Source organism: Fusarium tjaetaba (genome assembly GCF_013396195.1).
Source record: "Fusarium tjaetaba strain NRRL 66243 chromosome Unknown NRRL66243_c0000432, whole genome shotgun sequence".
NCBI lineage: Eukaryota > Fungi > Ascomycota > Sordariomycetes > Hypocreales > Nectriaceae > Fusarium > Fusarium tjaetaba.
Genome location: NW_023501628.1, coordinates 215 through 26,006, shown reverse-complemented (window position 1 = coordinate 26,006; position 25,792 = coordinate 215). Strand labels below are relative to the sequence as shown.

The 25,792-nt window shown below is 49.4% G+C and overlaps 4 protein-coding genes across 4 annotated transcripts; 3 read left to right on the top strand and 1 right to left on the bottom strand.

The window, feature by feature from the left end:
* Positions 1 to 4,945: 4,945 nt before the first annotated feature.
* On the top strand, positions 4,946 to 6,951 carry FTJAE_13516 (cation diffusion facilitator 10; the record flags this gene model as incomplete). Its single annotated transcript, XM_037346668.1, has 5 exons — positions 4,946 to 5,346; positions 5,414 to 6,094; positions 6,161 to 6,373; positions 6,426 to 6,484; positions 6,539 to 6,951. The coding sequence occupies 5 exons, from the start codon at positions 4,946 to 4,948 to the stop codon at positions 6,949 to 6,951; spliced, it is 1,767 nt and encodes a 588-aa protein (XP_037199446.1).
* Positions 6,952 to 7,324: 373 nt separating this feature from the next.
* Positions 7,325 to 13,283, bottom strand: FTJAE_13515 (phosphatidylinositol 4-kinase; the record flags this gene model as incomplete). The annotated part of the gene is made up of 5 exons (XM_037346667.1): positions 7,325 to 8,806; positions 8,845 to 10,492; positions 10,541 to 11,385; positions 11,433 to 13,043; positions 13,101 to 13,283. The coding sequence occupies 5 exons, from the start codon at positions 13,281 to 13,283 to the stop codon at positions 7,325 to 7,327; spliced, it is 5,769 nt and encodes a 1,922-aa protein (XP_037199445.1).
* A 364-nt stretch (positions 13,284 to 13,647) lies between these two features.
* On the top strand, positions 13,648 to 14,493 carry FTJAE_13514 (proteasome endopeptidase complex subunit PRE7; the record flags this gene model as incomplete). The annotated part of the gene is made up of 2 exons (XM_037346666.1): positions 13,648 to 13,754; positions 13,806 to 14,493. 2 exons carry the CDS (start codon positions 13,648 to 13,650, stop codon positions 14,491 to 14,493), a joined length of 795 nt encoding a protein of 264 aa, XP_037199444.1.
* An 8,246-nt stretch (positions 14,494 to 22,739) lies between these two features.
* Positions 22,740 to 24,765, top strand: FTJAE_13513 (uncharacterized protein; the record flags this gene model as incomplete). The annotated part of the gene is made up of 3 exons (XM_037346665.1): positions 22,740 to 23,553; positions 23,605 to 24,122; positions 24,181 to 24,765. The coding sequence occupies 3 exons, from the start codon at positions 22,740 to 22,742 to the stop codon at positions 24,763 to 24,765; spliced, it is 1,917 nt and encodes a 638-aa protein (XP_037199443.1).
* Between the last annotated feature and the right edge of the window lie 1,027 nt (positions 24,766 to 25,792).

The window sequence follows — 25,792 nt, the reverse complement described above, 5'->3', positions numbered from 1 at the left end:
AAGCCGGTACGCTAGTTGCAGGGGGAAATTGCGTGGCATTTAAGACACAACCAACAACCTCAATAGCGCTGTTGCTTGCATTTAGACCATGATCATGGCCATTCCTGGAAATCCCTTCAGCCTTGGGGATGTGTGGCAGATGGGAGCCATGTGAATAAGCCAGCCTGAATCTTTTCTTCGTGAGACAGTCTAAGCCCGGTCGACGCGGGGTGAACTGGGCGTATGATGAGCCAATGGGTTATGGTACCGGGCTTCAACGTTTCACGCATCCATTGTTTTGCTGACGCGACTTCTTCTCGATGATGGAGACTTCCGTCGACTGCCTATGCAACTCACGACACGATATCTGTACAAGGGGACCTTCCATTATCTACCAGTTGCTGGATTACTCTTGGCCAAGAGTTGGTTATTTTTGTCATTGATAATGACTGGCAACTGTAGTAGGTAGGATGCCCAATATCAGGGTGCAGTTCTACACTTTATTAGCACAAATCGATCAACTGAATCTAAGTGATGAGTTATATACATGTATGTATGTACGAAGTATATTCACGATCAATCTTGATGACCCCTGGTGTTTTCTTCTCACAACCAAGGCATGGCTGCAATCTCTATTCAATACGCGCACAGTATATCCATTGTCTAGACTAAGGTGAAATACTGGAGTTCTTGTGGAGATAAGGGTTCAATGCTTGATTCTGCTTGGCATTTATCGACTCACAGCTATCTCTGTCATTGACTGAGACTCGGCATTCGTCTGTTGACTCTGTTCTATTGCATTCGAGCATCAGATATAATAGTACAAGACAATAACAGCCCGGGGCCTTCGGATATTGGATCTCAAAGAGAGTTGAGTTAGTCAATTATTGGCTGCATCGCTTGCGCCGTTCCCGCCCTGGCCGTGACCCTTTCCATTCCATTCTCTTCTCAAGACCCCTGGAGCTTTGGGCTCTGGCTTGCAGAGTTACGGGCTTGGGGTTGCGGACACAGGGGGGTCGTTCCCCACCACGATCCACGACAGCCGAGCAGCATCCACTGAAGGCCCCAAGCGAGACACGAGCAGAGAATTCCACATGATATGAGCCTGTGTTCATGGATGAGAGAGGATCTTTTACGTACTCCTCCACTTTAACCTTGGCCATGACCATGACCATGCTCTTCGCTTTCGTGATGTGATTTCCATTCCCATTTTAGATATCACTCGATTTTTCATCTTTTCCAAACATGCCCTTGTTCCTCGCTGACGTCGTTGATCTGCAGGAGGAGCCGAGTTGACGATCTCACAAACAAGAACTCGGGCTTCACGACGTCTTTTCACTTGCAGGACCAGCAAAACTTGGAAAGGAGCCGAGATCCAGGCATTGAGAAGATAACTCAGTCAATTATTGTGAACGTCGCCTCTCGCACTGTGCATGTATGCAACCTAATCGGGTACTAGGAAACTCAACGACACAGAAACTCAAACCTGATCGGGTCAAGTTCAGGTACGCGGCTCGTCAGTTGAAAATCATCACTCTTTTGAAAAAAAATCAGAGCGAGTGGGAGGCCCTCCTTATTCCTTCTTAGCCCTTGTCCGCCGAGTGGATCGGGATGGTCTTTTTTAGATCAAAGCTTGGCCAATGCTTCTTATTAGGGGCCCAACCGTGGAGAGACAGACAGGATATGTGAGGTGGCTAGGTGGTTCGTATGGACTTTAGCACTCAAGACTTGCACAAGGAGGAGATTAATGGATAGTTACTCTGTGTGTTTTGAAGTTCTTTCCATCTCGTGTTCTTGGACGTGTCACTAAGAATGACCATCGGTGCCCAGGGCCTCGGAATTCAAACGGCTTCGCTGCCATCGAGGAACCACAATGCAATATACTCCTCGGTGCGCAGCAGCTCGTGTACTGTACATACGAGTGAATATCTGCTGTGACCGTGCCACGCCAACTCTGCTTTCCCGTTATTCCACGGAGTACGGACAGGGCTGGGCCGGATGGAATACCTCGAGGCTTGAGGCTAAGAAACCAGGCAGAGCGCGGCAAAGCAAGGGAGGCAATGTTGACGATGTGGATGGAGGAATCATGGCTGAGCTCATGGTGCATTTGTTGCTGACAGCTATTTACAGCTAAACTTCCGCAAACGTTTGCAGAGTGTCCGTCCAATGCTGATTCTCGAATTATTTCTGGCTCAGGAGCCACAGTTTTAGCCAAAGGCTGGGTTCCCTCGTCGCGGCTCCATCGTCTCACGCCACCAACTGCTGCGATGATCGCCTCGAGCGTTAGGACGTGGTCGATCACCCAGTTGTTGGGTTACAGTTACTATTATTGCAGGCACACAAAAATCGAGAGTCATCACCCGATCCAACATCAACTCAAAGCTTGTTCTTGGCCGGTTTGTCACAGCCCCTCTCTTTTTCCCCTTCCAGTTTCCCTGTATTACTTCGTATAGATGTTGAGATTCTCCACAGAACTGGGGACTGTGATTGCGATTTGCGATTGTCGTCTTGTTGTTGTTGTCGTCGTCGTCGTTTTCAAGAAGCGCGTATTTGGTCGGAGTTTTGTTCAAGATCAATAGACTGTCACGTCAGCAAACAATCTCACAAATGTGCAATTATTAACCGTGCAGCCCTTGACTCGCTCTTTTCTTTTCTTTCCCCCCATCCGTCATCTATTGACTTGGTGGCCCAGGTAACAGTAACAATATGGGATCACAATCTGAATGTTTCGTCATCACTGCCAATCTTTATTTTGTTCAAAGTTCTACTCGGACAGAAACAAAGATCATGGCCTGGCAGAACTCGGACCAAAACAAGGCACATGAGAGAATATGCATAGATAGTAAGGCTCCACCACCCAGTTCTTTGTTGAGCAGGTCACTCTATTCACCAACCAGTTCCTTCAGCTGCGTTCTCCGTGGTTGAGATCATTCTTCCGGTTAGCTCTGATGACGGGTTCGTACAACATATCGCATATGTACATACATAGACAATGTCGATGCACGTCAAGAGACATGAATTGCGCGTCCTGTGCGGATCAACACGATCATTCCCCGATACGCTAGGTTGGCTCGTGAGTCGCATGCCGCACAGTATAGGTGAGGCATTCAAAGACAATAAACATCATCAGCAACATGACACGGCGGTTGAAGATTGAAAATCTTCCGACTCATATCACAATGACTCTATCCCCACAATCTATTGCAATCTGCATTCTATGTATGTACATACATCTGTTGAAACACAAAGGGATAGTGGACCCCAAGCTGGAGAGTACCGATCGACAATCCTGAGGCACGCTTCCTGATGCGTTACATGCTTCAGGTGAGGTGAATTGGTAGGGAAAGGCATGCGAAGACAGTTAACAAGCCACAGGGCAAACCCAGCCATCGATGAATATTCATGTTCACGACCTATAATTTGATGGGCAACGACGGATTCTCGAATATCTTAGTCCAGATGTTGCCCACTCACTTGCTGTACAACCTGGTTCCAATCCAATATTCCTGCTTCGTTCATGACCACCCAATACCTCCTCTTCTTTTCGTGCAAGCCCCTGGCGACTTGATATATCATTCATTGTCTTGGCGGCTGCAGCGCTTGGATGCACATGCAGTTCTCCAGTGTAATTGAGTCGGTATGTAATATTCTGAACAAGTTTCTGCTAAGGTATCTCTGCTCCATAGTTACAGTAGCATTCAATGTGTCCTTCCTACTATGTATCAGCACCCATAAGCGATCCAACCTCATCGTCTATCTGTGGATGAGGCTGGCAACTGATTATACAACAGGAATGGGTCAAGCTGGGTATGTGAACGACATGGACCAATAGGTCAGCAGAGTTGACAGTGAACAACGAGAAGACCCTTGATCTATCCTGGCGATAGTGATAAGCATATCATTAAGGTATTCACTTATTTACAGTAACTTCAAGTTTTGTTACCCCATCTTCTCTGTAACTAGGGGCGGGCGGGACATTCTGTGAAACCTCGGCAGATCAAGCTTTGCCTCAGTAGCGGTGCAATGGAAGGATCCAATTGAACTGTTTGTGTTTGAATTGGCGCCTTTGATTCTGTTACTCCGTACCTAGTGGAGGCCTGCAGCGGAAGGAACTCACCCAAGCTTTCAGGCCGATTACCTTGCCGAAGAAGTTCCATTAGGTACCTACCTAGGTAGGTATGCGCCTAGCACCTGCTGATGAGGTAACCACCCAAACGCCAAGCTAAGTAGGTACCTATTGTCATCCTTCTCGACCTCCCTCTGTGGTAGAGGAGAGCATCAACATCAAACAACATCACAGCTGTTTCAGTGCCTTGAAACCCACACTCGCGCGCGAACTGCATCAATGTCTCTTGCCCCTCTACGGATGCCGAGAGTTCCTCTCTCAACATTAAAACATCAAAAACACCTGCAGGACCCATCAAGGGGATCTGGCTAAGCCCTCTCCGGAATAAGGGACCCCGTCACGATGGGGACCCTTCAGCTAAAGAAGAGCCAAGGGTCCCAATCTCAAAGGGGCGCCAGGGTCTCTGTCTGTATGGATGCTGTGGCGGAGCCTCCAGCAAGCATGTGGGCGAATAGCTTTGATGCATTGGATCTAATCAATCTCTCTCCTCTCCATAATCAAAATCTTTTTTTGCCTCGCCAGACGCGGAGAGGGGCTCCTGCTTTAGGATCTTTATTGATATTTATTCAAGCAGAGTCCCTTTTGGCTAATCTTATCTCTCTCCGTGAGGCGGGAGCTTGGAAAAACAACGTTTTGACTACTAAACTAAGGCACGGCACCTACCTACCTACCTAGTCGCAATTGTTTCTACTCTACGCTTCAAAACCCTGGCAATACTTCAAACCTGACTCGTTACACGTTTTATCTTATTTTTCTTCGCGATATATAATTGCGCCTCCTCCATCCTAACCACCCAATTCTCTCGCCAGTCGCTGCGAAAAAGCGACATCTATTGCGATAATGAGCTCCCCAAACACTCCCTCAAAGCATGGTAGCCATGCTCAATTGCGGCGCCCTTCTCTCCTCTCAAACGAGGATAGCCACAACCCTTTGGGCACGCGCAGTGGCGCCCTCCAGTCCCTCATCCGCAGTCGCTCTCACCAGAGCATACAGAGCTTGAGCAGTTCTGTTCCCGCGCATCCTCCCTCTTTCTGGATGGGACCTGATGATGAGGAGACTGGACTGCTTCGTCACGACCATGATGAGCTTGGCAGGCTGCTCGCTGATGAGCGTCGCCTCACCCAACTGCTCCACGGCCCCCAGAACCGCAGTGCTAAACTCATTGGCAGAAGCAACCCTCGATATCGATGGGAGCAATACTGGAAGCCTGAGGAGGAGCTGGCTGCTATGTCCAAACCACTGTGAGTCCTTAATGGCGCCACCAACTACGCGCCTCGGCCTCGCGCAGCAGCTAACCAAACCCACCAGCCGCGAGTACTATGAGAGAACAAATGAGTTGATTCAGCAATATCTGTACATCGATGCTCTCCTCGACTCCGCTATCCCTCACGATCTCCTCAACGAGTACCAAGCAGAGCTTGAAGCTTCTGCATTCCGACCACTCGACGTCCCGGATACCATCAACGAGGAGCCTTCCACCACATCTGACTCCCCCCCTCTCACTGGATCAACTCCTGTATCCGCATCTATCACTCCAGGCTCATATGGCACTGTCAGCGTCAAGGCTAGCAATTCGACTACAAAACTCCCTGCTACTCGCACGCCTCAAGATATATTCCGTTCCTCCGAGAACTTACCACTTCTTCAGCGTCAGGATCAATCCGAAGACGAGGACGAGGAGCAACCTCCCCGACCTGTTACCCAAGAAGACGACAATGGCCCCAAGCCCTTGTTACCTTGGTTGGAGGATGCTGAAATTGACAGCGACGACCCAATCGTGACATTGGCAATCTGGGTCAACTTTATTGCCAATGCCATTTTACTCGCTGGAAAGCTCGTTGTCATTGTCTCAGTCCCTTCAATGTCCGTCCTGGCCAGCTTGGTAGATGCCGTGCTTGATTTCCTCAGTACGGTCATCGTATGGATTACTACGCGTCTCATCTCGTCCAGTCATCAAGACCAGTATAGCTATCCTGTTGGTCGCCGCAAGTAAGTCTCCGTCGTTGCCATCTAGCTTGTGGTGTTTCAAGTGAATAAAAGCTAACATGTAGCAAGACTCGAACCACTTGGCGTCCTCGTCTTTTCCATCATCATGATCACATCTTTCTGCCAAGTGGGACTCGAGTGTATTTCTCGCCTCATGGACCCTGAGCATGCTATCCTTGAGTTGGGTATTCCAGCTATTGCCATCATGGTTTCTACCATCGTCATCAAGGGTGCCTGCTGGATCTGGTGTCGTGTCGTCAAGAACTCAAGTGTCAGAGCATTGTAAGTCGGCGAATCCATCCATATTCGTACTCCGTATCTGACCAAATCGCAGGGCTGAGGATGCAAAGACGGATGTGATCTTCAACACTGGTTCCATCCTGTTCCCTATCAGTAAGTAATCATAGTATATCCTTTAAGGCATAACCCTGCTAATATTGGCCCTAGTTGGCTACTATGGACGAATCTGGTGGCTTGATGCCGTCGGTGGCTTGTTCCTCTCGCTTGTTGTCATCTTCAACTGGAGTCAGACCTCGGCACACCACGTCCGTAACCTTTCAGGCTTCTCCGCCCAGCCTGACGAGCGAAACCTGCTGCTATACTTGACCATGCGCTTCGCCACTGCCATTCGTCAGATTCAAAATTTGCGTGCCTATCACGCTGGTGACAAACTCTTCGTCGAGGTCGATATTGTGCTTTCTGCTGCGACACCACTCAAGGACAGTCACGATCTTAGCGAGGTGCTGACATACTTCCTCGAATCTGTGCCAATCGTTGACCGAGCATTCGTCCACGTTGATTATACTAGTTACAATGCCCCGACTCACATGCTCAAAGGATCTGCCGCAAAACAGAAATAAGCTCGAATTGCAACAACACACACCGAGGCCAGGCGGATTAAATCCCCCGCTTGCATGGGAGACGGAAAGACTAGTCACCAGAGATTTAAAGGGCATTGCAATAATATCCAAAGAGCGCGGGTGTATATAGAAGCGTATTCAAGCGCGAAGCAGTTTCGTGGGGGTATCATAAGTCGTTTTTGCAAAAAATCTTTGTTGCTTTGGAAAGCGGAGCCATTGTACTACATGTCTGTATTATCAAGAGTATTATCTCTTTAAAGAGTCGGAAAGGAAGACTAGATAAGCGTTACAATAACAAAAAAAGAAAGAAAGAGAGAGCAAAAAAAAAACCCTCTAGACGTATTCATTACTGACCCTCCTCTTGTGCCATCCCCTAATAGGGAATGCCGTTAGTCAGAAGCTGGAACTGATCGTAGATACCTGTGCTGTGACTCGAGTAACTGGTCTTGATGAGATGTTTCATGAAGTTGGCAGCGTCGCGCTCGCTCTTGTCAAGGACAAAACGCTCACGGAAATGCTTGACACTCTCAGGCTTGAAGCAGGGCAGCCCACTATCCATCATAAGCCAGACGATCTGGCTGAGCTTCTCGCAATACTGACGACTGGCCAGGAAAGCCTTCACGCAGAGCTCCTCGAAGGCCTTGAAACTCTGGTGCTCCATTGAACCACCCATGACCGCCACCATCTCGGTTGTGAGCTTGAAGGGGGCACGCTCGAACTTGATACCACCTGGGGCGATATCAAAGCAGAAACCAAAATCAATGTGTAGGATGTGTCCTGCGTCGTCAATCATGATGTTGCCATTGTGTCGATCCTTGAATTGTAATAAGTAGGAAATGACTGAGTACGCAGCCATGGACTTGACGAAGTTGCTGCGGGCTCGCTGGAATCGGAGCGAGTTCTCATTGCCGTATTTGGAGATGAAGTAGTCATACAAACCGTTGACAGCCTCACGACCAAGCATATCTCGTGAGATCGAGTTAGGCAGCACGTCGATGACACCGCAACCAGGGGCAGTGGCAGTGACTCGATAAGGGAAGACGTAGACATCCAGGCCGACATCGTGGAATATGCCTCGGAACGCTGCAATCATCTGCAGCGCCAGGACGTCCTGTCGACAATCATCGCCGACCTTGAAAATGGCCGACTGCCAGACTTCAACAGTCCTCTCTGGTGTTCCGTGATCTTCTCCATCATTCTCCTCCATCATCTCATCCACCTCAGAAACGCCTCCTTTGTTCTTCTGAATACGGAACGTTGCCATGTACGGAGCCTTGGCATGACTCTGTAGAGGCTTGCCAGACTTACGATCAATGCCGATAACAACACCATCAGGATTACTAGGAAGATAAACGCCGACCTCAACTTTGATTTTGCGCAGCTCTTCTTCAATCTTTTGCTTCTTCTCCGGTTTCGACTTCTTAATGAAGGGCTTAAGCTTTCCAGAAATGTCAGTGACTTCGTCAAAGAAAGAAAACTCTTTCTCATAAAAGTCGCGGTCCTCAGCGGCAAAACCGTCAACCATCTGAGTCATGACCGTGTCGAGAGTTGGCTTGATTTCGTCAGGGATCTGAGCGTCATCGTCCTTGTACGAATTGGCCTTCATGTTCCAGATAATCTGGTGAGCGAACAGCTGGGAAAACTGAGCTGTTTCAAGGATATAGCGCTTGACATATCCAAGGCTATCGTAGCGGAGAGACTGGACAATTTGGGGAACATAAAAGAATGTTACGTCGACGGAATGGCTTTCCAGCGCACGCATGGCGTACTGAATAATGAAAGGGTGCGACTGGTAGGCGGGTAAGAACATGGTAACGGCTGTTACCGGGTTCACAGGCTCCCAGTACAATAAATACTGCCGAAACGTTAGTATTGCAATGTCAGTCAAGGTACGAAACTTGCCTTGAGTTGTTGTGAAGCAACATCATCGGGAAGAAATCCCCCAAAGATCAGGTGCAGAGCCTCAGGCTCGAAAATGGCCTTTTCAGGCATGGTGAGAAGCAAGAACCTGATGTCGCGCTGCAGGCGAGGGAATGGAAACCTAGTTGCGAGTTCAATGGCAATAGCTGGGTCCTGCCACCATGCAGTCCTAATGAGTGGTAAGAGTGCAGCTTCGGTCGGTGCCTTGCCGGCAGTTGGGGTCAGTGCCTGATTGCTTGCATTGTTGAGTGGGTTTACCCAGACAATTAGGCGCAGTTGTTCATTTCTGAGAAGGAGATCGAGCAGCTGCTCTTTGGACTGCAGAGACTTGACATTACCGACAGTCTGGGCGCCTATAGAAGAGACCTGTTGGAGGGCCGCTAAGACATCAGAGATAAGACGGATCTCGGTCTTCATCTGCAATAAGTTACTGCCAAAAGACCACTTGGGCGCAGACCTAAACCAAGACAGGCCAGCCGTAAGAAGTCGCTCCTTGAGCCTCCACTGTGCTGCAGGCTTGAGAGTGGTGCTGGAACGTAGGATGCGCAGACCAAATAAGACGATTTGGAATCGAATCTCTCTGGCCATTGGATGAGTTGCAGATTGCTTCATTGCCTCCAGTGTAAGGTCAATCATCCGCAGGAACACCTTCTGGATGTCAGGGCTACCGAGCCTGGTAGCATTATAATGGCTGGCAAAGAATTGGAGCAGTCGAGTGTGGGGAGAGAGAATGTCATGCACAATCTGCTTCTTCTTGGCTAGAGCTTCCAATTCGCTGGGTGCAAATTCTTCTTTCAAAAAGAAGGGGTCAACATGATTCAGTGTTGGGCTGAAAAGGCCGACCTTTCGCGTAAGAGAGAACTCCCATTGCTGGACGATCTCATTCAGCAGTCTCGACTCCTGTCTTGGGTTCTCGTTGATCACACCAAGCCACAAGGAAACACCCAAGTTGATGGATTGCTTGGTGAATAGGGCGAATGGAATGCTCACAAGGTGGTGAGCAACAGCGGCTTCATCCTTGCTCGTGCGGCAAAGAAGTGCTGCTGCCCTACGAAGAATATCCCGGACTTCAGTGATGGATGTACTCTTCTTGCTGAGAATTCTTGCCTCGATATGAGCGAGTGCAGTAGTGGCATTGGCACTCTCCTTCACAGACGACTGCACAAATGACAAGCGACGGTTGTGATTCATGAAGCTCATAAGTTCTGTACCGCGATCCGGAAGCGTCTCGCCGTACCGATATTCTTGGCGAGTTGTGTACTGCGCAACGAAGGCAGAGGCTGTGTTGACACTCGAGTTGCCAATCTTGTCCATGGATTGGAGACGATTGTCTGTTGATGGAATAACTGATCCGAGCTCAAGAGCAAAAGACCTTCCCAAAGAGACATGGCCGTAAGCGCCTTCGTCACTGAACTCCGACAGATATGTCTGCAGAATTCCCTTGACATCGAGAGGAGAGAGATTGATGGCAGAATTGACCCATACCCTGGCCTTCCGGTTGAGGATATCTACTGTCCACCTTCGAAAATCGTAGTCATCTGAAAGCTGCACAGTCACTCCGCCAAGTTCTGACGTAAAAGTAGACCTAGGAGCATAAACATCTGTCTCAGCTTCCAAGCAGCTAGACCACATAAGCGAGAGCAGTTCTATCAGTGCGAAGAGTGATGACCTATAGCAAAGGGCTGAAGGAATTTCGCGGAGGAAGCGATCTGCACAAACAAACGCGGCTTGTTGGACTCGTTCGATACGATGGCAGCAGCTACAGAAGATAGTAGCGAGCTGCTCGGCCGCGTACTGGGCAGAAAAGGTTGGTTCGGCGCCGTTTTGAGTCTTTTGAATATACTTATCCATGACAGCAGCTGCAACACCCTCCATGGCGCTGCTCAGCTCTCCCTTGGCCATGCTCGGCTCCAGGAAATAAGAAAGAACCTTGGTGCAATCACCTGAGTCGGCTCGAAGAATTTCCATCAAATAAGCTGCTTGCAAGAAGATCACCTTGCGATAGCTGAGGCTCCTAATCTCATTGGACTTGGAGGGTACAAGATCACTCATAAGCTTCTTCTGCAGAGATTCTCTATCGTTACTCATACCACGTCGTAAGACAGTATTAAGCTCGATATCACTTTCGACCTGCTCGCCTCGCTGCTCAGCCACAAGAGGTGGGGAGTGAATAGCAATCAGGCGCAATTCTCTCATATACTGTTTGCCTCGATCTGTGTTGGTTGTAAAGCCATGAACCACGATGTTGAACCAAGCGTCTCGAAGAAGAGAATACATCTCGTCATCGGCGATGGGCTCCAAAGCAAAATCGTTCGTGGACATAAAGATTGCTAGCGGGTGAAGAAGTTCCGCGATCTCCTTTGCAGCCATTTGTACGTCAGATTCCTTGGTATGTCCAGACGAGTGTACATCACCAAGTCCGATGATGCTGTCAAGCAGGTGTTCGAAGTAGATACCAAACAGCTGCGAGTCACGCCGTAGGTTGGCAGAAATGAAAGTGCGAGCATTTCTCACCTGCACAAATCAGCAAAATCAAAGTATAGAAAGTCATATTCACTTACCGCTTCCAGTAGGAACAGCTGGTTTTCGACAACCCCAGTATGGCAAAGTTTACTAAACAACTTGAGCAGAGAGCGAAACTCGAGTTGTCCGCCCTCGAGAGCCAGAGCTGCTGCTCCACTGATAATCCGGGCATCCACGCCTGTATTGACCTTTTCGAGCTTTTGTTGAAGCATAGACTGAGCCAGTGCGGTAATTTTCTCATCCTTGAAAGCAGCAGCAATTCCACAAATGGTTTGCACGACATTGCCAGAAACGATCGCAGTCTCCTCCTCGCCATACATCTGTAGTGAAATCGAGCTCCCAATGGACCGACGATTGGTATAAATGGCATTAAGCCCTGTTTCACTTGCCGTTCCATCAATCTGATCGTTCACAAACGCTTGGTCCGACCCAGGGCTGAGTACGTTGCCTAGGGTATACAATGTGCCGATGACAGCATCCTTCGAGAGCATTTTGAGAGCATAGGCCAAGCTATTGGAAGCTATAGTGACGATATCTTTCTGTGGGGCATCCTGAACGATGAACCTAGGGAGGATGCGGCTGACATTAGACGAGAAGGATGGTGAGATCTGACAGATCAGGGCCAAACATCGCAACGTGACCGATGCAAGAGTAGGGTCAGCCATCTGAACAGAGTCATCCAGGGTTTCCTGAAGCCAGTTCATGAGAATCTCTGTATCAGCAGCATCTTCATTGAGCAGAGCGCAGTTCAAATAGGAAATGAGCGCCGCAGCCTTCACAGCGTAAGCGAGACTCTGCTGGTCAGGAGATCCCATACGGATGAAGTCAGCACCACCTTCGATGTACTGGATCTCTTCGATGGCCAGGGCAGCATATTCCTCAACCGTCTTGAAGTCTGCTTCGAGCGCAGAGGACGCGATGTTGCAAAGATCTTCACCCTGGGCAATGTAGATATCCAGCACGTGAGACTCTCGCAGAGAACGAGGGTCCTTTACCATCAGCGAAGTGCTGGAGACAATAAGATGAGCGAAGCTGCGATGGAGAAGCATAGCTCCGAGAGGCCGTCCAGAGGAGGCATAGTGGCGCAGGTATCTCTTCCATTCTTTAACCTCGCGATCCTGGCTATGACAGTTGCGAATGGTGGACAGTGCTGTTTCCACAGCGATAAGGAAAGGCTCAGAAAGCAATTCTCTGATTTTCTTGATCATGGCTAGTCGACCGCCAGATCTCCAGAAGTCGGCCTGAGCGGCTGCCGCATCCAAAAATCCCAGCAGAGCCACGGCAATTGTCACAGTTCGAATTGCATCCTCCAAGTGAGGATTCTCAGGATCCCCTGCTTGAGGTGAGATGATGCTCTCAGTAGCTCGTCTACAAGAGTTCACGAAGGCCCAGATCTTATCGGTCACATTCTCCTGAAGCTCATCGTAGTTGATGCCAAGTGCCAACAGGGCCCCTGTCACATGAAAGGCTAGAGCCTCGGTCGGGGACGGGTCGATCTTTCGGAAGAATGGCGAAGGGAGGAAAACCTGTATATGTGCTTCAAGAATATACGGGAACAGCTGGTACGAGAGTCGCTGAGCGCTCTGGCTCGATTTGATCTTCGGTGCTGTCTTGCATAATGCGATCAAGACCTCAAATTCGCGAATAGACTACAATTGTCAATCACGCACTCACTATTGGAACCCGAAGTTCTATGAACAACCTACCATAGGCACTCGGCCTAGCGAGCTCTTATTCTGATAGCCATTGACATAGTCCTTGCTCTTCGCGCCGGCGTGGCAGGCCCTACATAACCGGTCGAGATCGGATCGGTCGAAGGATGTTGTAGAGCTAGACGCAGATAGCGAAGCTATCTTCTGGAGCGCCTTGGAGCGAATGTCGCCGATCATCTTTGGTGCGTAGGCGGTGCAGCCGCTTCAAAGCATAGGCAATTCGAAACAAACACCGACAAGAACCAAGTCAACAAATTTGTTTCCGAAACAAGACCTTCAAAATGACGATGGTTGTTAGGTGAACTTTAGGAGGTGAATCCCTGCCAGTCTGCGTGCTTAGTCATCGTAGCTACCCCAGCTCTGCAGGTTAGGTGGGCAAGGCTGCAAGCTTGACGCGTGCGTCTGAACCTCAGCACTATCGTCAGTGACAAGGCAACACCAGATCTCATCATCAATCACCCACTCCGAATTCCATCATCTCTGCACATCGAGAAATATCACACAGCTCTTACTTGGACTTTCCTTCATATAGACCGCAATCATGGCTGCCATGTTCAGCCAGAACCCTTTGATGAATGGGCCCAACTATTCATTCTCCGATGCCCCCAAGACCAACAGCGGCGAGTTTCGAGAACATCGATTTAACCCGTGAGATACCTCACGTATGCATCTCTACGGCTTACAGCTAACTGATCCAAGCTACACCGATAATGGCGGTTCGACTCTTGCCATTGCTGGCGCAGACTTTACCATCATGGCTGGTGACACCCGCCACACCAGCGGTTATAGCATCAACTCTCGCATGTCCCCCAAGGTCTTCCGAATCGGAGGCACCACTGCCTCCCAGGAGGATGCTACACTAGTCCTATCTGTCGTTGGCTTCGCTGCTGATGGTGAGGCCCTCCGCGACCACCTCGACACCATCTGCAAGATCTACCGTTACCGCCACGGCAAGCCCATGACTGTCAATGCCTGTGCCAAACGACTCTCTACCGTTCTCTACTCGAAGCGATTCTTCCCCTACTACTCGCATGCGATGCTCGGCGGTCTGGATGAGGAGGGCAGAGGCGCTGTGTACTCATACGATCCCGTGGGGAGCTATGAACGGGAGCAGTGCCGAGCAGGCGGTGCTGCGGGCAGCCTGATCATGCCTTTCCTGGACAACCAGGTCAACTTCAAGAACCAGTATATTCCCGGAAGCGGAGAAGGCCATGAACTGAAGGAGCGGGAGCGACGTCCTCTTACACGAACAGAAGTCGAGACTGTCGTCAAGGATGCCTTCGATGGTGCGGTGGAGCGTCACATTGAGGTTGGTGATAACCTTCACATGCTTATCATCACAGCAGACGGTATTGAGGAGACTTTCTTGCCCTTGAAGAAGGATTAGATGGCAGGAAAGGCGAAAGAGGAATGTATAACAGGGGATTACTTAGACGCCACGAAATCAATGAGCCCTCCCGACGGTCAATTACGAGGCGTATTGTGGTGTGATGAATATGAATATGATACCGAGTCGCTTCAACGACAAAAGAGAATGTCGAGCTCCGTGAATTGCAAACTAACAGGTGGCCAGTGAGGCTTCAGGATGCAAAGGCCTTACTTAACTTGGGATTCTAGGTTTTATAAATTACTTTAGGCGGCACTGAGCTCTGCGGATCGCACATACCTGCTATGCACTGGACATGAGGAACATTTTCCAACAGCACTGGAGCCATCGTGTTTGACCAAATATTCACAGAGATCACGGGCCCCTAGATCACTTACTGGCACTATGTGATTGCAGTTTCAATTTCGTGACTCGGGTGTTGGCTAAAGGTATGTCAGGTCAAGTCACCTCATATTTGTATCAATTGGCTTTTGATTCTGTCTGCCCAACAACTAACTTGCTGCGGTGGCGGTATGGACAACAAGTGATGGTATGACGGCGATTTGACCTTGTAACCTTGCAAGGTGTGAAGCACTTGTGACGGCATACTCGAATTACATTTTTAATCACCAAAAGGTTCAATGGCATACCAACACTCGAACATCCTATCAGCATACTCAGCCAGTGGTTCAGACCATCCCGAAAGAGATGAACTATTCACTTCACCGGGCAACGGTGCTTGTTTGCGAATGAGTTCAGCTGTACCACAGCGATTCACCCTCACAATTCTTGAGCGGCATTTTCATGAGTCTGGCATGGCTATGTGTTACTTGTCTGTCTTTCTGTTGTACTTTGAGTGTGGACAAGTAGCATTGCTAATCAGTCTAATTAGAGATGGAATGGTATCGGCACACGGCATCTGAGAGACCCATGTCGAGCTGAGCTCTTTGGTCCAAGTCACTGTTGCAACATTGATCATCTCAAGAGACACTTAACATTAGTCCGCGGATAGAATTACATCCGGGAGAGTGAAACACCACTTACACTTCTAAGAGCGCGTCTAGACTCTTCTGGAGCGCCTCTATCGCACCACAAGCGCGGCAAATGGCAACACCACGTTGGTTCATTAGACTCAAGCGCTTGTTACTTTTCCTAGGCCCGATAGTCATCAAAGAACAGTCCGGTTATTTGCTAGCAAGGCTTTCTTTCTGGTGTTGATCAGACTCAGATGCTAAACATCGAGCGAATACCGTGGCAGTCTAATACCGCCATGCTGTTTCTTTAGCCACGTAACTTATCATTGCTAGCTCATCCAGTCTCTATCCCGAAGACGCTTGCAGCCCTGCCCTGCCCTGCCCACACCGGCCGGTCAGGTCTACCGTCTCTTTCTTAGCCTATCAAGTCCACTACACACTTAACAACTCTGATAGGTGAGGCAAGACCTGGTTGCAGTAGTATAGGGTTATTCAAGGCCCAATCGTTGCAGTGATCCGCCCTTTGCCTCAATGGCTGTACATATGTACAGAGATCCATCGAGGTATCCCAGCTAAGCAATGCCCCGATGCAGGGAGGGTGTGGACAGGATCTATTTTTTCCGTTCTCTGCAAGATACTGTATTTCAATATCGTTTGGATGCGTGAGTGTCTCGCTAACATAACCGATGTAGTGGCGTCTGCTCCATCGCACAATATGCATGACCCGAAATAAAGGTCGAAGTCATGATACACTGCCGGACACCACACCTCCTTCACACACCACAGACATCGAGCCTTGGATCTTGAGCAACTCTCGAGGTGTTGTATTATGATAAATCGCCTTTTCAGCTGCCCAGGGGTTAGCTATCCTTGCTTTGGACTGGTATTGGTGCCCCCGGGAAAAAAATGAAATTAAGACATGATAGCCTAGGTATGTACTAAGAGTATCATGCAGTAGTGATCACACTTCTGTTGGGTAGTTGGCAGGTGAGCATTTCACCTGGTGTGTGTTCAGAGAACTACCCTTTCAATGTGCGTCGTAGATATGCCGTACAAGCCAGTTTCGTTTGCCCGCTTCTTCAATAGAATGAGGTTTCTGAATACGGACTTGTCCAGGCTACTGGCTTTCCTTTCGGCATACAGATGAAAGGCGTGTTTGTTGTGCAAAACTGGACCAGCTACCCAACAAATTCGAGCTATACAACTTCTACGCAAATAGATTCTTACAAGGCTATCGATACGCACAACTACTGCCTAAGTTAGTGGCAAGCTTCTGATTACATCGGAGGTGACTATGCTTAGCCAGGACTTCTGACGGCCTCTGTTCCTCTGAAGATTATGGATGCGCGTACTCGGCTGAAGAAGCGTCCTGGTCTGGTCTATTCGCCACCTAAGCATACGTAGCTTCCAACAATCAAGTGCTGTCTTCCATGTCTCATAAGGCCTAGGAATTGTTTTTAGCCATGCATGTCGTTGAATCGAGGCTGGCGGCTGGCGGCTAGCTGACATGAGCGAATGTTGTGTGGCTGATAACAATACGCTGCTGAGTCTACCGTACAGGACTTGTAACGTAACTCAATCATGGTCGTATTTCCGCACTTGGGCCGGGGCTGTTTAAGTTTCTTGGTTCAGTCTTGGTCTAGCTTTCTTCCAAGTTTTGTCAAACTCTTCCATCCTTGGACATGGAACTTGCCGTCATCGGAGAAATCAGAAAGGCGCCTTATTCATTGGCGAGCAAAACTCCTACAATGATGCCCACAGCCCAAATGTTGAGGAATGATCAGTTGCTATCGCAGGGGTTTTCCGGCATTTGATGGTCAAGTTGGTGTCGGCAGATGACATTTGTTGTAGCGGTTCGAAAGCGCTACAGCAATCTAGTCAAAACGGCACCGAACTCAAATGCTGACGACTTACATAACCGTTACCAGTCGGCTGACATTTGCCACCTCTGATGGTCAAAAAACTGAGGCATGTGATAGGGAGTAGAAGCCCAATACACTCAATTTTCGTCAAGTGTCCATACTGGTTAGGTAGTAGACAGAACTGAAAACGGTGAGAGAGTTACATAAGGTAGCGGTCCGTTCTCAAGACCCTATCTAGCCAACCTAGGATGCAGGGTGCAACGCATTTGCCACATCAGAGGGAGCTGTCAAAGCTTTCTTTCATCATCATCTGTCAACAGCCTTACACCAGGTTCTTGATAGCCCACGTCGAGCGAAATTGACGTCGGGGTCCTCGGCTCCTCAAGCCCTCAAATCAAGACAGGTTCACGGCGGGCTACGCATCGGCACAGAGCTTCAAGAAGGATGATCAATGCTGATAATCGTTTCACAAGCCTGACAAGCCACAATGACCCTTGCTGCGGACGTCCCGACAACAGTGAAGACGGCCAATTGCTGTTTTGGTCGCGCCATCGGCGAAGACTACCTGTAACTGTAAGGCATGTAAACGGAGCACCGTCGTCATGGCGTCACTGACTATTGTGCAACAAGAGGTAAGATAGGCATTGGAAGCGCCTAAAGCAGTCAAGATCAACGATGGAGGTTCTGGACCCTGGTTGACAGGCGGGTGGCGAATGCGTCAGGCAAGCAGGCAACAGTCGTCGCTCTATCTGAGGGCCCAATAACCTTGATTGCGGGTCACAATTGTACCACAAGTTGAAGGCTTTCCACATTTATTTTTGGTGCAGATTTCTGGCACACAAGTGCCGTACCTCGCTGACTCTTTCTTTAGCCGATCATACATGACATCTCCCCCTCTACACGAACACGCAGATTCAACATCAAGTATTCTTGTTAAGAGCCGGCGGAGCTTTTCATCCGCCAACCTTAATTAGGCCCGAGTTCTAATTGGCTCTTCAAGTGGCGTCCCAGGAACCCCATCAAGGGTCCAACTAAACACACACAGCGGTGGTAGGGCGCACACATGTCGTTAGTCCAAAAAGCCGTCGTACGACCGGGAGCTCGGATCACTGGCCGAAGAGCAATGACCGGCTTCTGGTAGCTGAATGGAGTCAGTGTTGATGTTGAACAGTTTACTGGCCATTTTGACCTCCATAGTATTGCTATTGTGAGGTGCTCAATTTCGAACTCTGGAATTGACTACGAAGGTTTCTAGCAGGAGGGGTCTACATATCTACGCATGACTAGGTTGTGTCTGAAAGGCAGAATCGTGAAGTGGGATGGTCGATCATCCACTTACGGATGTCCTGAGGTCCCTAGACAAGCCCAAGAACAGCCATGAGATTACCCAAGTTGTCAGGACCATGCGATTGTCTCCAATAAGACGCTAGTGTCACGGGAAGCTGGTCGCCCCGGCACTAGTTGAGAAAAGTTGGTGGGTGATGGAGAATTAAGAAACGGGATAGATCGACATCCACGAAAAGGACTCTTGAGCCATGGCATTTGTTGCTACTCTACTCCGTACTTACACAACTGATTGAAAGCTCAGAAGCGACAAGGATCTCGCCTAGGAACGTCACTTCGCTACGTAGGTACCCACTGCCTCCATATTGCTGTCGAGCTGCAACGTCGCGATTTTCAGGTACTGTCTTTTGATGATATGAATGGCGAGAGAAGAGGTAGCAAAGCTCAGTTATCCATGCCAGCCATTGATCAAGAGCTACCTGGGCCCCCAAACAGAGAATTGTCCGCCGGACCGCTCGGATCTGAGGGGAAGCTGTGGTTCTGGCAAGATTGCTACTAAGTCGGCAGAAATCCAAGGTCAGGCTAGAGTGCAAATTGTAACCTGCTCAGTCATCAAGATCAGCGAATCATTCATTATACAGCCATTGTAAGATTCTGCCATGAAAAGTACCTACGGCGAGTGGGTTTGTGTCCTCTCGTGCAAGCAGAAGCGAATGCCGGCGTGGAGCTTTTAGGTCCAAGACCGTACGTAGACCGGGCTAGGCCATCAGGAGTGGTTCGAAGCCCCGTCGATGGTCCAACTTCAGTGTTGCGAGATTCAAGGAAAACCAGTCAAAGAGCGCCGGAGCTCGCCCGGATAGAACGCCACATGGAAAGGCAGACAGACTGTTGAGCATCCGCTGGGTTGCATGGTAGTGGGGGAAGCAATGGCTCATGCTCATGTAATTCAGAATGTCCCATAGTGCCCGTTTCCTACCAGTAATAATCACGTCAAACTTGATAACTAACACCAGCCAAGTGAAGTGAATTGAGTTCAAAAAGGATACGTACATGCTGGCAAGGCGACTTGGCGGGTCTGTCGCGCGTGTCGATCAGATCTCAGGGACCTCCACCCTGCCGCCTCGGCTATTCCCTGTATGCAGATCCCTACTCTGTAGGCTCATGAACAGCTGTCTGAGGGACTGAGTGGCAATAGCCTCGTACGCGTCGCTGAGTCGCGAGCGGACGTTGCTTCTCTTTATGGGGTTACTGGCGCAGTTGGCCGGCTGCAGAGCTAGAGGCTACTTGGTGCTTGATGTTGGGCATGTTTGCAGATATGTTTCGAATGATTTCTGATATCGGGAGACTCTCTAGACTCCTTGATATATCATCATGCACATACTTGACTTTCCAGGGCATTGTACTGTGCTGTAGTTACGTGGAAAAATCCCACGTATCGAATAGAGTTGCCGTGTGCCGTTCTCCAAAGATTCTCATGATACAGAGTAGTAGTCCTACTGACCTCCATGGTGAGCGCCAAAAATGCCCTGTAGCCTGTACCTTCTTAGCCTTAAGCTGCTTCGTAGAGTTAAAAATCTGGGGCAGGAACAGGGCAACCTTCAGTGGCGAAACGGTTCCTTCCTACCAGCGGGACGGGGAGTTTTACGTTCCCATTCCATCTTGAACGGTTCCTTCAGCAAAAACTCTGCTTGCTTACCCAAGCCAAGTAGGAACCTTATGTCAGAAGTCATCAGGCCCGTTTTATGTTTCATGACGTTTCAAGCCACCAACCTACCCTCCCATGCACCAACCATATTCTATTCCTGTCCGACTTTGGAACGCAATTGCACATCATTCTAATTACGGAATCCAAGTCATCCTCATGACGGTTGTTGGGAACAAGAAGACATCAGACGACATGCAATGCGATTGACTACAGACACATGCCTGGGTGCATATACTATTATCCACGAGACCCTCTAAAGCATCAGAGACCTTCTGATTTCGGAGATTGTGCTTTCTGGTGGACCCCGCTAACATCCGTTTTCAGGGACCGTTGCCTCAAGACGCTGGGTTCGCTCGCAGAGCTCGACATCGAAGAAGCCATTCATTCCCCACAGGAACAACAAATTTAGAAGTCCAATGCGAAGTACCACATATCATATCACGGCTAGGGCATTTCTTGGCGTCGAAATGGTCTTGTCTCCTCTGCCATCGCTTCATCACTCCATACGTACTATAACAAGGTTTTCTCTCCACCCTTTACTATTCGAACCCCCCCATCCCTGTCATCCCGGTTGGGTTCTGCTGTGGCTGTTCTTCTTACACCTTGTTTCCCTGCTGCCGGCGCCGTTGCTCGGTTCGAGCTTCGCTCTCCAATCACATTTCTCCGTGGACTCTTGACTTCATTCTCGTTGCGAATCTGTGGCACTCGGTACCTGAATGTTCACCAAGATGGTGAGTGCATGGTCGGTGGCGGTAATGGGTAGCTCAATGTTGCGACCTCAGCCACCGTCTCACTGGATGATTGTCTTCCTTGACATAGCTATGTATACATGCAACTTTGTTGGAACTCACCAGTCGAACAGGGGACGCTGCCAATCTGTTCCAAGAATGATCTGTGAATGATCTATACCTGTGCCATTGCCAACATCGGCCTCGCCTAAGCTCAAGTATCACCGATGGATTGCGGCCTTTGTGACTTGAGCATCGTGTGGCTTGACGGCTTGTTGTTGCCGTTGAACTATCGCTCTCTTTTACCTCTTCTTGTCCAAGCTCTCCTCTCCACCACTTCCCTCCACTCACTCCTCCACCTATACGGCCCTAACAGAATCCCATCTAAGAGCTCGACCAACTTGGGATCGCCCATCGTATTTCCCATCCTTCATACCCATCTGTAGCCCACACCCCCCATGAATCTATCACACTAGCATCCCTTCAACTGATCTCTTTTTGGTCCTCTATCCCTCTTAACCCTGCATTTCCTTACACTTCCTTACCTTCCAAGCCTTCCTTGAGCCCTAGCTTCGGAAGCTTGGACTATTAGCCACTCGCTATCTCCGTTGTTAAAGCCTCTTCTGTTTAATCGTTGGCTTAGGTTTCGCCCCTTGCCCCCCAAAAGCTTCTCAAGCCTCGAAAGTCTTTAGGAACCGTTTCTCTTTCTGAAAGCTCACAGGTTCAGGGGAGCTTAACTTTGTCAGTTTGCATTTCTGGTAACCTTCGTTTGTTGTTGAAGCTGGCATTGCCTGTTGCCAGCTCTTAAAGGACGACCTAGGGCTCTTCAACGTATGAACGAATGTTTTCTCAACTCATTTTGAGCCCCAATATCTCCTTTGCCGCTGTACTTACTCATCGCAGCTGATTCTTAGTATCGCGGGTCAAGTCCAACTTTGTGGCTGATCGCCGACTTCGAATAGTTGACACTGCACCTCAACACTACAACACTCTTCCAGTGGTTCCTGGGCTAAGCTCATATCCCTGTTACGCCATAAGGAAACACAACCAAGCCCCATTTTCGATCTCGTTTTATCATTCAGCTCCTTTCCCTTCCGAATTTGGCATTGGGTTAACGGGTGTTCAACGACTTGGCTAGTTTCCCCGTGGGGGCAATAATACACGCCTTTCTTCGGGCAGTTTCTTATAGGAACTGTATTTACTGCCGCCGCCACCTTGTCCCTTGTTTCACAAGCAGATTTATTATATTCAAAACGACAAATTTGTTTCTCCTTTCAGTCTTTCGTTGGTAAGAGCTGGGGTCCTGATATATTTCCCCCGCCCACTGAGCGCTATCGTCGGCTCTGACACATAATCGGCCACAAAATTGCTCGATAATTTCCCCTCTCTACCCTTTCTTTAATAGCAGCCAGTCAAATCCGCCCGAGAAGCTCTAGGCGGCTGCTCTGCTGCAGGAAAAAGCCCTGTTGACTTGTGACTTCGGCACGATTAGCAGGCCTCCTGGTGTTCATCTGAACAATCACAGCTTTCAGGCATCGGATTTTTGCTATTCTTCCCTCACTCCAATAGAGAACATATCCAAGGTATTACATTACCCTTCATCAAACTTGTTGCTATAAGCCTACGTCTGAGTTGGAGGAGTTGCTAATCTGACCTCAATAAGCACCAGGTTATCTCTCACCTTCTATCAGAGTACCACCAACAAATACATCAAATGGGGGATATAGCCAGCGCCCAAGTCCCAGATGTGGGAGCACTCAACCAGGATACTGCAAAGACTGTCAACACAACGATACCTGGCGATCCTATGCCACGTCAAGACGAGCCTCGTACTATTCAGGGGCATGAGTTCTCTTCTCACACTCAAGAGCATCCCACCGTTTCTCAGCACGCGTTCTCAACACAGTTCGATATGTCTCAAGCCTCTTCGGGTCCCCGCCCTGGGCCATATAACATGGCCCCTATGGCCAACACCCTCCCCACGATGGGTTTCCGCCCTGGACAGTATCCCCAAAACGCTCACCAGCGCATGAATCCCGCGGGATCTCCACCTATGATGCAGCACATGTCCCAGTTTCCTGGCCATCCGCCACTTCCAGTCTCCGGTCAAGGTTACTACTTACAGCCACAGGTCGCACCGTACTATGGAAATCAGATGCAGCAGGCACAGGCAGCGAACATGATGTCTCAAAGGCACAACATGGCATACTATCCCAACCAGATGATGATGGGCTCTCAGCAATCTCCCTATTACTACCCCCCTGGACCCCAGTATCAACCTGCCGCGCACCCAGTTCCGAACGGGGCGTTATCTGGCCACCATGTCGCTGGCGGACTAACAACCAGCGACCCAAGGGCGATGGCACAGACTGCAGACATGAGTGGAATACATCCACAGGGGTTCAAGCAGGGGCAAGGTAGGGCTGGGAAGCAATCTCCCAACAAAACTGAGCTAAAGCAAACCTCAGATGGGACAGAGAGGCGAAGGAGTGCTGTTCGGGGCCCTCCCAGAAAGCCGCGACAGAGTGGTAAGCTACTTACCTCGATGACCGTCAGTGTCGGCTAAACTCTTGAATCAGGACATGCAATCTGGATCGGCAACCTTCCTCCGCAAACCGACCTTATGAGCCTCGTTCATCATGTATGCAAAGAGGCCGTAGGATTGGAATCACTGTTTCTCATCTCCAAGAGCAACTGCGCATTTGCCAATTTTAAGGATGAGGAAACCTGTGCTGCAGCACAACAGAAGCTACACGATTCGAAATTTCAGTCGGTTCGCCTCGTCAGCCGGCTACGCAAGAGCACAGTGGAGGGTGCAGCCGGTGTAACAGCTCCAACTGGTCCTTCGGTGGCTGCTGCAACAGTAGTTAAGACGGATCAAGTTGCCGACAAGTCACCATCTCCGAGCGTGTTTCCAAGCCCGGCGTCCGAGCCCTCAGGGGCCATCAAGCTTGGAGCTTCCGGCGAGAAGACACCGCAGAAGGACAAGTTCTTCATTCTTAAGAGCCTGACAGTGGAGGACCTCGAATTGAGTGTTAGCACTGGCATCTGGGCTACCCAATCTCACAATGAAGAAGCATTGAACAATGCCTTCAAGGTACGTTGGTCTTTGAGCAATACCATAGAGCTACTTGTCAACTAACCTTCCCGAACAGGACGCTGATAGTGTATACTTGGTCTTCTCGGCCAATAAGTCAGGCGAATATTATGGGTATGCTAGGATGATATCGCAGATCAACGAAGACCCTGCGGCAGCCATCGAATTTGCACCCACGGCCCAGGCAACGAGCGACCTTGACCTCCCGAAAGCCATACCGACCGAAGCGAACGAACAAGTCCCCAAGGGGCGTATCATTGACGACTCTGCTAGAGGCACTATCTTCTGGGAGGCGGATCGTGGTGATGCCGATGCCTTGTCTGATGCGGAAAGCGAAGCATCAAGCACCAAGAGCAATGCAGGGGACGAGGGTGCTGCCAAGACATGGGGAAAGCCTTTCAAACTGGAGTGGCTATCCACAAGTCGACTACCATTTTACCGCACGAGAGGATTGCGCAATCCTTGGAACTCGAACCGTGAAGTAAAAATTGCTCGAGATGGTACGGAACTAGAGCCTTCAGTTGGACGAAGACTTATTGGGCTCTTCAACCGCGCGCAGAACGCAGAGGCAGTCGACGCCGGCGTGCGGGCTTCCATGGTCATGGTGCAAGGCTTCGGGCCAATGCGGCCATATGGACAATGAGAGGCGGAGGGGGCTTGAGACGGGTCCTCGAGGCGATACTCCTGCTGCTCGGGTACTCTAATGCTCTTGAAAGCACACTTGCCGAGAAGATAATTCAAAGATACTGGAATACGGTTTGGGATCTATGCTGGACATAGTTGACAATTCACGACGAGCAAGGGTCATCAACGACGGTTGTAAATGTAACTACACGACAGTTTTACGTCTCATGATTATATCTATTCGAGTTTTCGAGGTGTTTTTGACTTTGGTGGTGATATGGTCCGGAATTCACGGATTTTGGGTAGTATTTGAGAGGTTGCTGCAGAGCTGTCAAGCTAGCTGCAAATCATATCATGGATCTGCCATACTAGGCACTTGCGTCAAACTTGATCAACCTGCCAGGCCACCTCGGCGATCAGTGACATGAATCAAGTAGCAACGGAAAACGCGGATATACAAGGTTCCGTCGACGCCCGTCAGCGGGTCGCAACGAACTGCAAGTCCGAATTCCATCGGGGCATCATTTACAGTAATGGTTTCAGTGATTGACGAGACAAATAATGTTGGCTTGGTCAAGCCAAAAAGAAATGTGGCAAGGCTGTGGCTGAAAGATGTTTACTTACGGGGGGGTGACTAGAACTGGAATCTGATAAAACTGAGCACCTCAAATGTAGCGCTAACGCACGCGCAAGGAACTGGCAAGTTGACTTTCAGCCACTGGAGGTTTGGCCTTTTCTGACCTAAAGCAGCTGAGGTTTCTTGGGTAGTTAGCTGTGCATGGATGTGGTCCAGAACGTCATGGACTACGTCATGATGCTAGATAGTCTAGACCCTTCCAAGTGGATAAAACACAGGATTCATTAAACACCAAGAGAGTTATTTGTGTGACACAAATACTTTGATCACTTTGCCAGGTACTTATTGCCCCCGTTTGTCTCACTATTTCTAATTATGTCCTGCCCCATTTTGCCTCTACTCTAATTCCGGACCCCACATTGATATTTGGATCTATGGAGTTTCGGTGGTGGGAGTGGTGATGATCATG